The 17,588-nt window shown below is 33.5% G+C and overlaps 1 protein-coding gene and 1 long non-coding RNA gene across 6 annotated transcripts; one reads left to right on the forward strand and one right to left on the reverse strand.

Annotated features, from left to right (window-relative positions):
• Positions 1 to 6,972: 6,972 nt before the first annotated feature.
• Positions 6,973 to 8,022, reverse strand: Archease (archease). Its single transcript, XM_064078696.1, has 3 exons — positions 7,604 to 8,022; positions 7,521 to 7,545; positions 6,973 to 7,464 (listed from the first exon to the last, which is right to left on the reverse strand). The coding sequence occupies exons 1-3, from the start codon at positions 7,656 to 7,658 to the stop codon at positions 7,068 to 7,070; spliced, it is 477 nt and encodes a 158-aa protein (XP_063934766.1). The 5' UTR covers positions 7,659 to 8,022; the 3' UTR covers positions 6,973 to 7,067.
• A 1,155-nt stretch (positions 8,023 to 9,177) lies between these two features.
• LOC135122608 (uncharacterized) lies at positions 9,178 to 13,270 on the forward strand. Of its 5 annotated transcripts, none has more exons than XR_010279427.1 (6): positions 9,179 to 9,577; positions 9,652 to 9,794; positions 9,869 to 10,033; positions 10,131 to 10,301; positions 10,358 to 13,139; positions 13,200 to 13,270. It is a non-coding gene; the product is annotated as an uncharacterized LOC135122608 (long non-coding RNA). The 5 variants fall into 5 exon arrangements; XR_010279428.1 differs by having other exon boundaries at positions 9,179 to 9,421; XR_010279426.1 differs by having other exon boundaries at positions 9,180 to 9,794; positions 10,358 to 12,262; positions 12,359 to 13,139.
• The last annotated feature ends 4,318 nt before the right edge of the window (positions 13,271 to 17,588 follow it).

Consider the following 17,588-nt stretch of genomic DNA (forward strand, 5'->3'; position numbering starts at 1 on the left):
AGAACTGTTTAAACAAGATGACTCAAAAAAATGAATGAATAAGTCTAGTTATTTTATCGACCAGGAACTGCAAAATCGAATACTTTGAAATGTTGCAAACGTTTTAATGTGATCGTAACTATGTTAAATTTTTAATTAAAATATATCTGTTTTTTGTATTTATCTATAATACAAGTAACATAGCCCTACACATGTACTTCATAACTTCGTGTTAAGTGTTTATCCTAAACGTGCAGATTTTTGAAAAAAAAAAAAAAACAAATTAAAGAACATTTTGCAATTTACATTTTAATCTGGAAAACCTAATGCTTTGAAATCTTGCAGATGTTTTAAAGTTATGATAAGCATAATAAATTTTTAATCAAAATACAACGTGTTACAGAAAAAAGTACATTAAATTTAACCACGAACAGAACTCGTCAATAGAAAACATTTTTCTATTTAGCATTTTTTAAAACGAATTTTTTTGTCACAGTTTTACCCCCCCCCATTATTTAACGAGCCGGCCAAGCATTTCTTCAGTTGTTGACCGTGAATTTCACTTTCGATGCATCAGGTGGAAAGTGTTTGTTTTTACCCAATTTTTTGGCGAGTTGGCTAGCGATAACGTTTTATCAGCTTCAAAACAGTTAGTTCCTTTTCGACTTTCCTTTGCGGTGTTTTCATTTTTCGTTGTGTGAAGTTAGGCCCCGCTATTCGAACAGTGAATACAAGTACATGGTGCTACTGTATGGAGAAGCCCAGAGAAAGGCAGTACAACCATAAAGAATTTTGATATTCTTGAAATTTTGCGGGATCGAGTGATACGTGCTGCTGAAACAATTTGAAACAATGAAATTATGTTACAAAGAGTCAAAGACTCATTTCGTCGCCGTCTTCAGTGTTGTCTAGACAATAATGGTACCCACTTTGAACATTATTATTATGAAGTTTTTGGCGATTTCAAGGTAGGTCTCCATTACCTATTACAGCCTTGCATTCAAATGTTTACATTTTTTGTTCCGTCTTGTGTTCATTTCTTATCCCTCTCCGCAAGAAACCGCTTTGTTAGCCATGGGCGGGTAGGTGAATTTGTATTAAATCTTTGACTAATTTTAACTCAATCACGAAAGGGTTTACGACAAAATGTTTTTTACAAATTTAACTGCTTTGGAGTAGTTCTATTACCAGTTAAAATTAATGTATTTTTTTCTGTAACATACTGTATATTTATTTATATCCTCCAAAAATTGATGACGTCAGCTCAAAATTTTGCCGAATAAATCCTATCTAAAATGTTCAAAATATGATGAGTCTAGACTTTTATTATCATTACATTAATATTTTTTGGATTTGCTTATACCGGGTGACTCAAAAAAATTTATGAATGCTTCAGTTTATTTTATTGATTTAATCAGGAACTACAAAACCGCCTGCATTGAAATCTTAGAGAATTTTTGAGCAAAATGTGTTTGCTCATCCCCCCTAAAGAATTGATTACGTTATCTCAAAATATTCTTGAACAAATCCTGTCTTAAAGGTGCCAAATATGATCAGTCTATACTTGTAATTTATCATTGCATTCATATTTTTAGATTTGCTTATACAGTCTGACTCAGAAAAATTAATGAATCAGTCAATTTATGTTATTGAATAATCAAGAATTGCAAAACTGAATACTCTGAAATCTTGCAGAATCTGATGCGTGATTTATCATCGCATTCATATTTTTACTTCCCGAGCGTAAGCGACCTTTCATGACCCCTAGAGTACGAATAAATAGGTCTCCCGTTTCCGTTTGTCTGTTCGTCTGTCTGTACTTGTGTCCGTCTGTCTGTCTGTCCGTCTGTCTGGCCGTCTGTCTGTCCGTCTATCTGTCTGCCATCCCGGTTTTCATTAGACGGATAATCTCCGAAAGTACTGGGTCGCTTGTTATCAAATTAGTATTGCACGCACTATCCAAATTGGTATACGTGCACTTGCATGACAATATATTGCAAAGAAAAAACTCATTCGAAACATACACGTAGCGCACTTCTTTACATTTACTTTAACATTACATACATCTATATATATCTTTATTTTAACTTAAAGAAGTTCCTATAACGAAGAATAAAATTTGCAAAATCAAATTTCGCCTATAGTATTTCGAAAAATCTAGATATGTTTTATTATTAAAAAAAAAAAGAAAAAAATAACACCTCGTTCTTCTAAATTTCCACCGTGGTTTTCGTCTGATATTAAGCGTAATATTGGATTAAAAAATTATTATAGGCAAAAATGGGTGAAATCAAGAAATACAGGGTGACTGCGAAATAAGTGCAAATATTTTAACCACGGCATCCCCCACCCTAGTAGAGCCGAAATATAGAAAAAACAAATTAAAAATCGAATGGGGCAAAACCCCCATGAACCACCCTCGATACGAAGGCACTGAGCCACCTTGTAAACAGAGTTGGAAAAACGTTCGAATAAAAACGACCTAAACACTTTCAGTTTCAATTAAAAATAAAACCGACTTTTTGCTGCTTATCATTCGTTCATTCATTTACTCATTCATCGTTAAAGGTCAGTGTGAAAATTTTTTGGTAATTTTGATTCTGACGGATGTTTGGTCCTTGTCACAACGATTTTACATTGTTTATTGGAACAGAAATAAGAGCAACTTAGAATGCTACTACCTTTTTACAAGACATGTTGAAAATGTTGTCCTTGACTAGCAATACAGGCGTCAGAGCGTCGCAAGAGGTTTGTTGATAGGTAAAAAACACCGGAGTAGCGGCTGCCACTTTCACTTGTTGAAACTCTTCGATAATTTCTGGACACTGTTGATTTCCACAAACGAACTGTTTCATCCAACTGATACACATTTATCGAAAACCGTCTCTTGAAATCGACTTGTTGACGAGTATGTGGAGTTCCATCGGACAAAAAGTGAGTTACACAACGTGGACAATCAGCGGGCTCCAAACCCTGTACTTTGTCAACATGGTATGGATGTGGCCGTATTCTTTTAATGTAGGATGCACTACAAGCTTTGAAAATCCAACTTCTTCTTTCTGTCCTATCACGGCCACGATCGTGAGTTTGAAGTTGAAGGTACCATGATCTCGGAGTTGTTGTACCATTGATGCAAATGTTCACGCACACCAATTACCATTTCGACACAATCTGCATGGGAAAACTCCACCATAAACCGATTTCACCGACCGCTCGATGCTAACTGGCCCTTTTCGTGTTTTTCACGTTGCGATTAAAAAAGTACCTGATAAAGTAACTTTTTTGGTTCTTAATCCGACTCGCTCTGTTCCATTCATTGTTGTAATTATGTAGGTCACAAAACAGTCCAGCGGCGCGTACAACAATTTACATTTAATTTCAAATAATTTTTTCTAGACACTGCTACTACTTAGGACCGTGAATTTTACCCAGTGACATAATCATATTGTGAGCTATTCCCCATTTTTTTTTTGCATGTATTTCGCAATCACCTTGTATTGTGTATCTCATTGAATTTAAAAGGTTAAGATCCCTAACCAAATTGCAATTATCCAATGCATATAAAAATTATATTGTGAATATTGAAGAAAATCTAAAGTCCAGTCTTTCCGATTTATGGAGTTTTTTACGCCACAAGAAAAATACATCTAGAATCCCTACTCGTTGAACAGATAATAATGAATATTCCGATCCGCAAGAAATTATTAATGCTTTTGCAAAAAATTTTGAAAACATGCTTTTGCCTAGTGTGTCTACATTTGCGGGCACAACTGCTACTAGTTTACTAGGCTGTACTAATTCCTTTACTGTAAAGCCTGTAACTCAGGAAGAACTCATTGTGATCATGTCTAAGTTTCCATTCAAGTTAACAGCCGGTGATGACCTAATACCAAGTCTTCTGGTGCATGACTGCAAGTCTGTATTTGCTAAACCCCTAGCTCTAATAAACAATTTATCCTTAAATTAGGAATTTTTCCTGACCAATGGAAGAAAGCTCGAGTAACACCAATCTTTAAAAAAGGAGATCCAAATAACCTGCAGAACTATCGACCGATCTCCATTCTATCAAACTTTTCTAAGGTCATGGAACAAGTATTATATAAATCTATTTATGGTAATGTGAAATCTTATCTTTCTCCTAAACAACATGGGTTTATAAATGGCAGATCTACTATCACGAATCTATCAGTCATTACTCACGACTTATCGGTAGCCCTAGATAACAAAACACAGGTAGACGTAATATACGTTGACTTTTCTAAAGCGTTTGATTCGATCTCACATGACATTTTACTTCATAAACTTAGCCAATTTGGATGCTTAGACCCTCTCCTGCAACTGTTTACGTCATATTTGTCGAATAGAATCAACTATGTATTCTACAATGGTTATTGTTCTTATGAATTTGTCTCAAGATCTTTAGTTCCGCATGGGTCAAACTTAGGACCGCTACTACGTTGCGGATGATATTAAGTTATATTCAACCATAACATCTGCTGGAGATATTCATAGTTTACAAACCAATTTAGATACTTTAATGAATTGGAGCTATTCTAACCATCTCATCTTAAACATAGCTAAATGTTATCTTATCTCCTTTACACGTAATAATAATCAGATTGATTCGTCCTACTCCATTGGTTCAACACCGCTAATGAGGAAAAACAGCATTAAAGACTTAGGAGTCATTTTTGATTCTAAGCAGCTTACGTTTAATCTCCACTTCCAAGAAACTGATAACGCTGCTAACAAAATGCTGGGATTTATTATGAGGATCTCCAAATATTTTAACAGTATATTGATGCCATTAAATCTCTTTTTTTCTCATATGTGCTCAGTAAAATGGAATACGCTTCCTTAGTATGGTACCCACTTTACATCACGTAATATATGGTCCTAGACAAGATTCACCGAAAATTTTTAAAATATCTGTCTTATAAACTCGACGGAATTTACACTTCGAGAGGAATCCCTATGGACAGTCTGCTAATCCGACACAACATGACGTCTCTTTCTGCAAGGAGGGACGTTAACTGTGCCAATTTCTTGGTGAAATTAATTTCCAACAAAATTGATTGTTCCTATATTCTATCAACCATCGGGTTTAATGTGCCAAGATTGTCGTCAAGACATGTCAACACCTTCTACATTCCTCCGTCAAGAACTAACGTTTTCCACCACTCTCCATCAAGAACTATGTGTATTTGTTTTAATAAACTTATAGTGGAAGACATCTTTATGAGCCATCGTTAAATGTATTTTTCTTCTGCCTTGCTATGGTTATATATAAATTTTTTTTCTATTTTTGTAGTTATTGTAGTTTTTCTTATTGAAATATGTATTAAGTTTTCTGTTTTTAATATTCTTAATTATTATTGTTGTCCTGTTATTAGGTTATCCTGTTGGACAATAAAGGATTTATTTATTTATTTATTATATTTCAAGGGCGAGGGAGCTTAAGGCGAAATAACCTTCGATCATTTTTTTCCTTTTTCTAGAAATTGTATTTTTTTTTATTTCGGGGAGTTTTTTCGTAGTTGGTACGACAGATGACAGAATGAAATATTTGACGCATTATTTGAAGTTTAAATTGTCACATAATAAATAATTTATTAACAATGTGTGAAGCCGAAAACAATAGGTATATCTTACGCCCACTGAAATACGAATAATTGTCCAAAGTAGCACTCAGAGTTTTTTACCGAATAAATCTTGTTTGGGTACAAAAAGTAGTTTTTATTTTTTTCACGTATGTTATATGACAGTGACATCTGCAATGACTATAAATCTTGAAATCATAAATTATACCAGCTCCATTACGAAAGATGTACAAAACTCAATTTAGATATTAAATTACAATTTGGGTTCGGTTGTGAACACAAAGTCGAAGAAAATTATTAAACAACATTTGCATTTTTAGTTTTTGAAACCTGGCATAAACACGTAGGTATAGGTACTGCTGCAGACATTTTTTATTCTTCATCAAAATTACAATTCAAGTTTCGAAATTTCGATCACCTACGAGGATATACATGATTTAAAAGCAATTTGGTGTGCCGCTTTAGAATATTGGACACTATTATGCATTTCTACAGCTTCATCGTAATATGTTTATGTTAAAAATATGGTGTTTTTTTAAGTATTTATAATTTTGAAATTTGAACGTTTTGAATTTTTCACATTAGTCACGCGTGATGTCGATTAAGTAGTATAAAAGTTGTCGGCCAGCACGTATGTTAGACAATTTTACGCCACTGTCTCTGTTTAAATTTACAAAAGTATTAACATTTATGAAAAATCTAGCGTTCTGAACACAACAAATTTGCTGAAAACCACTACGTAAAAAAAAACAAGTATACACTGAAATACTGAAGCTTGAAAAGAAGCAGCCGAAGCTACGCTGTCAAGTGCCGGGTACAGTTTTGCAGCGCGCCGAGAGATGTCATTGGAAGGGTATAATTCTGATAATATTTTTTGTATGTAATCCCTAAATAATTTTAAAGCAATAAACTATTTTTTGTTTTCGTTCGTTTAAAGAAAAATCAATGAGAACAAACTACATACTTACTACATTTTATTATTATTACTATTAATCAATTATTATAATAACGCAATTAATTGAATGATAGAACTCTGAAATATGGAATTGCAAATTAACACTAAAGAGGCTATAAAATCAAAGTCAGAATTATCGTGAGAGTTACTCTCAAGGGAATACGTATCTTTATTATATGTAAGTTATTATTTCATGTTATTTTGACTTGCAATTGTATTATTGGTTGTATAACTACATAATGAAATTCGCCACTTCAGTTCTACCAAATTTAATCTTGGTTTCGTTTTATTAGTGGTGTAAAGACTAAAGAAATAGACGGATATATTTTTTTCTTTAAAATAAATGCTTCAACGAAATTAGTAGAACTATGCAGGATTGCACCACTTTTAGTTACAATTACATCACGAAAAAACATTTACGTTTTAATAAATAGTAACTAAATAAATAATTATTTATTTACAGTTATTTAGAATTAACAATAAAAACTTGTGTATACTTGTTTTTTGTTACATAATTATAAAAATATTTTAATTTAAATATCTATTATAACATATACTTCAAACTGCTTATTTTTAGGTTCATTTACTATTTGCATGGCAGAGTATGTGATAGCTTTAACTTCCGTTCCTTGTGGATGTTTTCCTAACGTGAACTCTTCCCCATAACATGAACATGTAATTGATAGTTCTTCACCGTCAGTAATAAATTCTGTAATTACCAGTTTGTTGCATATTAAGAAGGGTTCACAACTAAATAGAAATAACAGTTCATCTAAAAAGTGAAAGAGTAAACTCTCCATATCATGCCCAGTTGCCTTGATTTCTGAACGTTGTTGTATTTCTACGGTTGGAAGCTCAGTCATGTATCCAAACATGGCAAGTCCACATTGTTCAAATGCTTCTTGTAAACTATCACCCCATGCGTGTAGCCTAAGAATAAAATATTTTATTGGTGATATCAGTGATCTTAAGAAGAAAATGCTTACTGAACGTCTGCGGTGTGGTCCAAGTCTGAAACAAATAATGGGATAATGAAATAAAATTACGTGTACGTAGAACATTCACTTACATTCATACTTGCAAGTAGGTAAAGTAAGTTCTTCTTCAGTAAATGTCTGTTCCATCTTTAACTAGTTTTAAGATAAACTAAAAACACATAACCTTAAAATGATCAGCATGACACATCCACGACACAGTTGATAGAGTAACCGAGTAACCAGAGAACAGTCTGTGCCAGAGAAGTAACTTTCAACACGAAAGGGTACAGGTGGTGGGAGTGCGTAGAACATTGTTTTGGTTTGGCCTTACAAATATCAGAGAACATAGAGAAGCGACATAGAGGCTGATTTTGCAAAACCACCCTTATTGACACTGGAGTCCTCAACTGCCAAAGGCAAGCGCCAAATTTAAATAGTCGACGCCCATAAAAACCTTGTTTCACTATAATTGTAATTCGTGTGACCTGAATGAAAGTCAAGGAAACAGTAAGCAGCTTGTAATATTCTGGTAAATTTAGTGTCAATTTGTCGGAAATAAAACGCGTCATTAAAAATATTATGACATTTCTTCTAGTTACTTTTATCCCTAGTTAGAAACAAACATTGCTACCAACATAAATTGAGGAGTCCGCAACCGTCATTTAATTTAAACTATGGCGCTTCTCTGTGTTCTCTGCAAATATCGTGCAAGCAGTGGCAGCGGCGATGAATATTTCGATTTTGAAATATTAAAATATTATCGCGGTTAATAAAAAATACATAACACTTTTCTATTTTATTAGCGTTGACATTATAGAAAAAGAATTTAAACAATTGTTAGTGTTGTATTTTATGTATGAATTGAATAAAAAAGTAAGTAAAAGAAGTAAAAAGGTAATTTTTAGTGAACAATAATAAGTGTTAAATTACGGTACAGTCGAAGCTCTAGTTATAAACGACAATTATGCTAGAATATGAACTGTGATTATTACTTCGACGTTAAAGACAGAAAACGTTAAGCCTTATTATAATCCGACTTTACGGTATCGATAAATTGTGCCAGAAAATTAAAAACTCAGTATAACTCAGCCGAGCCTCTCTTCTCAATGCATCGATGTTACGCCACTGATGGCCCGGCTACAAGTCGCGCAACTTAAGCCCCGACCCTGTACCCTTTCGTGGTGAAATTACTACCACAGAACACTCACTATACTATGCTAGAGCAGCTTTCAACACGAAAAGGTACAGGGGCGGGGCTTAAGATGCGCGACTTGTAGTCGGGCTAGCAGTGGCGTAACATCGATGTATTGAGAAGGGAGTTTCGGCTGAGTTACATTTCTTTCAAAAACAATTAAAAATAGAGCAATTCCCACAAAAGAATACAGACAACCATTTAATAAAAATAAATTTATTTGTTTGGTAAAAAAATAGACTTACGTAACAATAAATTATGATAATCTATCACACAAAATTTGGTATTTTTAATTATTAGACGAGTTTATAATGTGAGGGATTATAGCATGAGTAAAAAATTTCACGAATCCCTCATTATAAACCAGTATCATATACTATTTTATAGTCGACTAGTCTTAAAGCAACAGTTAAATCTTTAGATAAAAGCGGGCTTAAAAGTCTGAGAATAAGCAACCCACTGCCGGCTGTATTATATCCTGCCTGTTCATTTCCACAAAAATGCATTGAAAAAATTTTGCCGTCAGGGCGTGAGGGCAGCACTGGAGGGGCGCTTTTGACCTTGACAATTGTCAAACAAACTTCAAATTTGAAGTTTTATAAATAGGTTAAATCGGGTTAGGTTAAATGTTTTGAACAATTTATTAAACGGTTAAACGTTGAATCATACATCGTATCCTCTCTATGGTTGAAAATTACAACAAAAAGGACTAGCAAAGGTGAAATTTTGCAAAAGGCACTTCTCGATTTCCCATTAATTGTTTCCCCAAAGCAATTCTACATCACCCCCTGTTCACGTTCCGCACCTTCAAAAGTTGTACAACTGTTTTCTTCTGTTCCCGACATTACTCCTCGCGTGTTGGTGACTATAAAAAGTTAGGTTATATTGGAAACAGCTTTTCCCGTTAAAGAGTGTATGAATTGGGAAATTTAACATTTTTTTTTGTAGCAAAAGGAAACATTTGAAGGTGAGGAACGTGATTAGGGGGTGGTGTAGAAGAATTGTAACCAAACAGTTTGTGCGAAATCGAGAAGTGCCTTTTGTAAAATTTCACCCTAATTAGCGCTGGAAGAATATAAAAAAACAGACAGGTATGTTTATAATTTTAATACTTTTCTTGAATGGGGTTTTTGGGTCAAATTACTAAACAATGTAACATTTTCAGTTTTTGTATAACCAAAATTTGCAAAAATTGGTTTCAACACTTTAGACAATATTAAGTTCGCAACCATTACTTTGTGGTTTTTATCTTCACAAGGCAAAAAAGCTGAACTGGCAATTGGCTCTAATAACAAAGACTCCACCACAGTTCTTGGATGATGATTTACTGGTATGTGTTCCAAAATATCAAATGTAATTTTTATAATTTTATTTATAAAATTTGTGAATGATCTTGTGGGATATTTTAATTTTCCTCTGTCTTGCAGATATATCAAGTCAAGCAACGGGGTAGATTTTGCGGTGGTTAGTAATGAATCTAAACAATTTTTGCACTCTAACCTTTCTTCAATTGTTCTACAAATATATCCAGATAAAAACGCAACTGATGCAGAGTTGATATCTGTGAAAATGGTATTAACGAATGTTAATTTATGAAGGTCACTAATTTCTTCAATTATACTGTCAGGTATATGTATATTTGTTTCTGTTGTAGATCTTTCAGAAGACTGAATTTGACCAATTTTACTCAAGTGATTACAGTCAGAATATACATTTGCTGATTCTGAAGTTGTTACTAAACCTGACTTAATTATTCGTTTAATAGCATAGTGTGCAGCCCTGGCATCAGTAGCGTCCTGAGAACCACCGCATAATCGGACATTGCTAAACATCGATTCAACTGCATCTGAGCTAAATGCTCGCGTTAAGACATAGAAAAAGCCACTCTCTTCCAGTAAATACTTGATACATTCTGCAGTGCTTTTGGCAGTGAATTTTACTGCTTCTGCAGTCTCTTTAGTCAATCCCGTCATTTTATTTGCCTTTGAAGATAGTTGAATGGAATCTATATAAGCAGGTAAAGTTTTTAACATCCAGAGAAGGCGTTCATCATTAATATCTGTATATGGAGCACTATTTTCATTTAGTTGCCGGATGTGCTGAGTTTTGTCATTGACATCATGAATTTTAAAAAATTTGTGCATCATTTCCATAAACTTTAGAGTCTCTTCAACATCAACAAAACCTGGATTGTTATATTTTCCCAAATACTCTATTGCTGCTCTTACTTCTATGGAAAATACTTGCACAGCACGACGGACGTTCATCTTTTCTAAATTGGTTGGGCAAATATGCTTCCTGGTCAAAAACTTTACCGGTTTAACAATTAATTTGTGTTGCATATCATATATTTTCTTTAAAAAGTCGTGCAGAAATAATACCGTTACCAGAATGCATGTCATGGTACAAAAATATGTTCTTCAAATTTTTAATAATATGACAGTAATCAAAGCTCATAAATAATGGTATTGTTGGTTCTATTGGATGTTGAATATGAGTCATTAAATTATTATTTGATGACAGAGATTTGAAAAGGGCCACATTTGACTTATGGTTATCTGTCACAATTCTTAAAACTGTAAATCCACAATTATGTAAAAGTTTCATTACTTTTAACGTCAAATTCACAAAATCTATGTTTTTTAGAGTTCGATGGAAGAAATATCCGGCGGGTATCGTGTACTTAGTAGTCATGCCGTGAACAACGTAACATAACATTTTGCTGGCCAACGTTGGTTTTTTTCCAATTGTTTGACTACTCTCATTGGTAGTCTCTAACCCATAGAATTTGTCTTCTGTGCGGCTGTAACACAGTTTTTCCTTGATGGAGATGTCGTCAACAATTAAACTACAAATCCTTTCAACGGGTTGTAGCACTTCGGCTTCTGCTTTCAAGCGTGCCTCTATAAGTCCTGTAACATCTTGTCCATTTCCTATATACCGTTTTAAAGTACTTCGACTAGGTAATTTCAATATAGAAGCTTTACCATAGTTGTATCCCTTTGGGGATGAAATCCTCCAAGCAATACATGATCTTACAGTTACTTCTGACCATCTAGATTTTTGTTTGTTGTAATTTAATATTTGGTCTAATAGAAATGTGGCTTTTGGGTCGTTATTCTTGGCATCAGCTTCAATTTTTTCGAATATACGGGCTTGATTCGTTTGATTGTCAATTTTTAATTGCAGTTTTTGTAGCTGTTGATTTTTCAGTTTGTTCTGTTTGTCCAAACGGTTTACTTTCATTTTCAGTTTTTTTATTTCAAGTTTAAGTTTTGATATATCATCAAGACGAAGATCAGTATTGGAACTTAATGTTTGGGATTCATTATATAAGGACTCAGGTTCAGAAGGAATTGTTGAGTGACTTAAATCAGGACTCGACAATTTAAAAAAATATAATTAAAATTTATTAACTGCCAATAAAATATTACTGGAGGTTCTTCTATCGATGTTGGACACGTGGATGTTGATTGGAAGGGAGGAGATAATCTTGGAGTAACAGTACTCTAAAATAAATAATTATTAGAGGAAAGTTCTAAAAAAAGTGTGAAAATAGGTAGGAACAGAAAAATAATTTTACTCCTGACTTTAAATTACGTTATTAATGTACTGTTCGCTTATATTTTCACAGTTGTAAGGATTGTAATTACAGGAATAATGGATGATGAGGGCTTGATATTTAAAGGAGTAGAAGACTGGGCAAGGGCAACGAAGGATTCGTGTGTGGATGCGTAATAAGCATCATCACCCTATAAAAACTATAATTTTATTTCTGTTCAGTTTAAAATGTAAATAAATATACATGAAAAACTGTTGGAACTGCATTTTTTTGCAAGCGTTTACTACCATTTGCTGCAAACTTAAAATCTGTGGGTTTAAAGTGCAAATTGCAAATGGTTGAGTACTGACTGACGATCTGCTGCGTTGGAGCTATAATAATTAATATTTAGTATTAAAAGAATAAATGTTCAATAAGCTTTTCTTACAACAAAACTTCTCTACTTTATGTAGCCATTTTTCTCTTAGGAGGGGCTCAGAGGGAAACTGATGGAAGGACTTTGAGTATTTGGCAGGGCACTGGGGCACAATGCATTTTTTGTGGAACCGCATTTTCGTCCCAGTAAAATTAACGTAACAACTTAAACTATGTAATAATAACGAACCACTAACTGAAGTTAAACGACCAAATAGGAACAAAACAACAAAAAACAAACACTAATTTAACTATGAAATAATAACGAAACACTAAACGAGTTGAAACGACAAAATGCGAACGAAACACCACAAAACAAATAAAAAAGGAACGAAAACTGCAAATCAAAAAGAAAAACAACGAACAATAACAAATGGACTTCACAAATAACTACTTTCAGCGCGCTTAAAGATTCTCAAGAGAATTTTAATTTGAATGTCAGATTTGACACCAAAAAACAGTGAGTACCATCCAACCAACATAAAATAATAAAAATTCCTAAAATGCGCCCATCCGCTAGCGCCCTCACTAAAATCGGAGGATACAGTGGAACTACAGTTATGAACAGGCCGTATTAACTAATGCAGCAGGTCGTGAAGCAACCTATGACTATAATTATATGGTTTTTAATTTTCTGGCACAATTTATCGATACCGTAAAGTCGGATTATAATAAGGCTTAACGTTTTCTGTCTTTAACATTGAAGTAATAATCGCAGTTCGTATTCTAGCATAATTGACCCTTTTCCTGTAAGCAAAGTGAGTAGACATTATATAAATTCCAATGACACAGAGTGAGACAACATCGCGCAGGCGAAGTCAGATTTTTGGAGCGCCAAGTTTAAATTAACCAATGAGCGGCAGATTACGCATGTGTAGCCGGTTGCATTCTGTCAAAGCGGTTTGTTCTCACAGGCCTTTGCTCTGCTGCCGGAGTGCCGGATACAATTTCCAACGTGGTTTTGAAGATGCGTGCGCACGAAAAGTCACTATGGAAGTTTTACGATCTTACAGGAAAAGGGTCAATTGTTGTTTATAACTAGAGCTTCGACTGTACCGTAATTTAACAGTAATTATTGCTCACTAAAAATTACCTTTTTACTTCTTTTACTTACTTTTTTATTCAACTCATACATCAAATACAGCACTAATAATTGTTTAAATTCTTTTTCTATAATGTCAACGCTAATAAAATAGAAAAGTGATATTTTTATTAACCGCAATAATATTTTAATATTTCAAAATCGAAATATTCATCGCCGCTGCCACTGCTTGCACGATATTTGTAAGGCCAAACCAAAACATTGTTCTGCGCACTCCCACCACCTGTACCCTTTTGTGTTGAAAGCTGCTCTACGAAGTATGCAACCAAATTAACACTCGGAGCTTTGAAAATGTGCAAATGCAAGGTTATTCATGAAAAGCTCCTCGCCCGAACAATAATTCAAAACGCGTCTTTGATAATAAATTATACATTAAAATACTAATCTTAATTTTCAGCGTCAGAAATCTCGAACTACAATTTTCTGCTGACTGCCGAAAAAGGTTATTTTTTTTTTAATCTGAAAAATATTTATGATGAAATTTGAATTGATAATCTTAAATTTCGTATTATGGTATGGTGATGCATGAACAATTTGGCACATTTGTGACCCTTCTGTGATTTATACAACATTAAAACTATAACTTTCTTGTGTTCAATGTTAAAAACGACGGAATCTATGCTTAAATGATGATTGATTTTGATGTTGCTATAGTTGTTTGTAAAATTAATAAGTGATAGTCTCTTATTTCACTCAATTTACATTTTTTATTTACTAAAAATTGGGTAAAGGTTTTGGTGTTTTTCTATTATTGTAATAATTGTAATAATTGTAATATAATGATCTATAAAAATTATAAGTTATAATATGTAAACAAACATTTCAATTTAAAAAAATATAATTTGAGATCGCAACGTTTTTGACGTCATAAGGTGGCGGAGTTTTATCGAAGACAATCTTTTTGTTCCTTGACCAAATATCGTCTGCTTTATATCGTATATGTATTAAAAAAGATGTACAAAGTTGTATTGGTTTTACACTTTTTTAAGATTTTATATATGAAATAGGTATCAACACTAAGCTGTATTCTAATTTTATATTTTTTTTTGTTGTGTACATCTTAGTATTAACATTATCTTCAGTATTATTGTTGTTATGTAGTATTAAAATAATTCTGTAAAAACACTTTAAGCACATGCCCCTTGGTCCTGGAAAGCATAATTCTAACACCTGTGTTTGGTTATTACATCGCTGATGAGAATTCAAAGCGGGTAGATTTCGATCATGCGATAACTGATGTTCTTGCGTTCGAGGAAATGAACGAACATTGCAGAGCAGAGTGATATTTGCATAAGTTAATTGTCATTATTGATGTATTTGTGGGAAAGATGCCCCACTAGAGTAATGTGCATTAATTTCATTTAGTTTTGTTAATGACAACCATCCTGAAAACACATGATGACGTTTCAGATTCACTATATTGTTATACTATCCTCAAACATATTTGGCGTTTATGACTTCACACCAATTTGACTCCCATTATAATTCAATAGGCCGTCACAACCGGATGTCTTAAACCCGCTCACATACACATACACATACAACAGTGATTGTTTGTCGTCATTATTTATTTTTTTGTCGAAATAACATTTTAAATTTATAATTGCTTGTATAGCCTTTATAAAAAAAAACTGGTGTTAAGTTATTTAAATAAATTTTAAATAAAACTGTTTGGTCAACTTTTTGGTGGGGATAAACAGTCGTTTTGACACTAAAACACGATACTGCGTTCTCAGAATTTAGAGAAAATTAGAGAGACAACTGTGTTTGATTTGACTTAAAATTAAAAGTAAACTGTTTCGTTTATTAAGTTTTTTCATTGTAATACCAATAATAACATTACCGTTTCCAGAGTTTTGAGAACATTAGTTTAATCGTTTCTGATTTATTTGATAAAAAACATTGTTATATCACAATTTTTTTTGAGATAGTACAATACGGTCGTAAGCAAAATTTAGTGACCAAGAAACGGCGATTGCGTAAGATTTTGATTTGTATTTTATCAGCTATACTCAGACTCAGAGACATCGGTTTAACCACAATTTAACACTTTAGTTTAAGACCATTGTCACTTTTATGTATGTCAAGTGAATATTCAAATCCAAGTGATACCACAATTATACAAGGTGACTGCGAAATATATGCAAATATTTTAACCACGGCATCCCCCACCCTAGTAGAGTCGAAATATAGAAAAAACAAATTAAAAATCGAATATAGCAAAACCCCCATGAACCACCCTCGATACGAAGGCACTGAGCCACCTTGTAAACAGAGTTGGAAAAACGTTCGAATAAAAACGACGTAAACACTTTCAGTTTCAATTAAAAGTAAAACCGACTTTTTGCTGCTTATGATTCCCTCATTCATGCATTCATTCATCGTGAAAGGTCAGTGCGAAAGATTATTCGTTGGAGGCATGGGCACCCATAGAAACCTTTCTCAGGGGGGGCCACCCTGAAATTTTTGTAATATACTCTGTTCTTGTATATATAAATAATATAATGATAGAAATCTTTACTATTATAAATATATATTTTAATCATCAACTACCTTAATCAAATCTATCGCAAATAACCCTACAACATCATTATTCTTATTATTAACAAAACAGTGTAAAATATTAAAATTAAAAAGTTATAAAAATATAAAATTAATCAAAAACAAATTGCTAATTCCTTTTTTCTTGGCCAAAAACGTAAGTTACCCTACCAACAGATATTTCTTCGGCATTAATTCTCTCTCTCTCAAATACTACTGTCAAGGTTTTTTATTTTTACAAAATTCTGCCAATTTTGGATTTCGTCTGATAAAAATTGTCAGTGGGGTAAAATTCGCCCAACCCTTTAAGGCAACTTGGTTTTAAGTTATGTATATTCTTTGGATGTAAAGAAAATAATGAGTATGATGACACTTTTGTTTCGGAAAATCGTGTCGTTAAGGAAAGAATGAAATGATCCAGGTACAGAATAAAAGTGCCAAAATAATTTTCTATGCTATCTGTGTTGTAGTTCGCACGCCCACTGGTGAAACAGTTCTGCTGCTGGAGCAACCGCAATTTCCACTCGAAGTCGATGGCTACTCTGAAAAACCGCCATCAGTAGTAATAAATAACACCACTTATTTTATACTTCTTATTAGCTGAACTATCATCATCAGTATTTGTAATTTTTTTCTTGAAGAAATTTCAAATATCCATATTTCTCTGTTTTTAAATAAAATATTAAATTTAAAATTTAAACAGACATTTAATCAAGAGTACTTACGCTTGAATTTTGAAATAAATAAATAATAAAAATTATAGTCAACAAAACGCCGGTTTAACAACTGTTCGTCTTTACACGTCACTTTACCACAGATAAAAAGTGAAAACGGAATGAATTTTTGGACGTAAACGTTAGCAATAAAATGTTTGCTCTTGTAATAACTGTAAAAAGCAAATAACGAAACAACCCATAATTCAGTACCGGTTAAAAAGGATAGATTTATGATGTTTCCAGGCAAATCTGGGCCGAACAGAGGGTTTCAAAACCAGATGGTCTAAGTTTGTCACATTTCTGTGTTTGTGTGGCAATAAAACTGAAAGTGTAGGGCATGTACCTACTCTTATAAATGTGCTCAAGTCTAATTTTGACAAATAAAAAGGAAATTGACGCAGACTCTCAGGGGGGGCCTTGGCCCCCCCTGGCCCCCCCCTATGGGCGCCCATGGTTGGAGGACAAATGGTGGTCCTCAAAAGGACCGATTTTTGGTAATGCTGCAGGGGGACTGTGGCTTCTGACGGATCTTTGGTCCTCGCCACAACGA

The sequence above is a fragment of the Zophobas morio genome, unplaced genomic scaffold, assembly GCF_036711695.1.
Source record: "Zophobas morio isolate AGI-343-1 ecotype UQ-CSIRO unplaced genomic scaffold, CSIRO_AGI_Zmor_V1 ptg000005l, whole genome shotgun sequence".
Lineage (NCBI taxonomy): Eukaryota > Metazoa > Arthropoda > Insecta > Coleoptera > Tenebrionidae > Zophobas > Zophobas morio.

What these genes read in the sequence shown, in the direction of transcription:
- Archease (XM_064078696.1), bottom strand. Translation starts at nt 7,658, where the DNA reads ATGGAACAGACATTTACTGAAGAAGAACTTACTTTACCTACTTGCAAG. An exon ending in ACCTACTTGCAAGTATGAAT is followed by an intron (nt 7,546 to 7,603) that starts GTAAGTGAATGT and finishes TATTTGTTTCAG; the next exon opens with ACTTGGACCACACCGCAGAC. An exon ending in GACCACACCGCAGACGTTCA is followed by an intron (nt 7,465 to 7,520) that starts GTAAGCATTTTC and finishes TTTTATTCTTAG; the next exon opens with GCTACACGCATGGGGTGATA.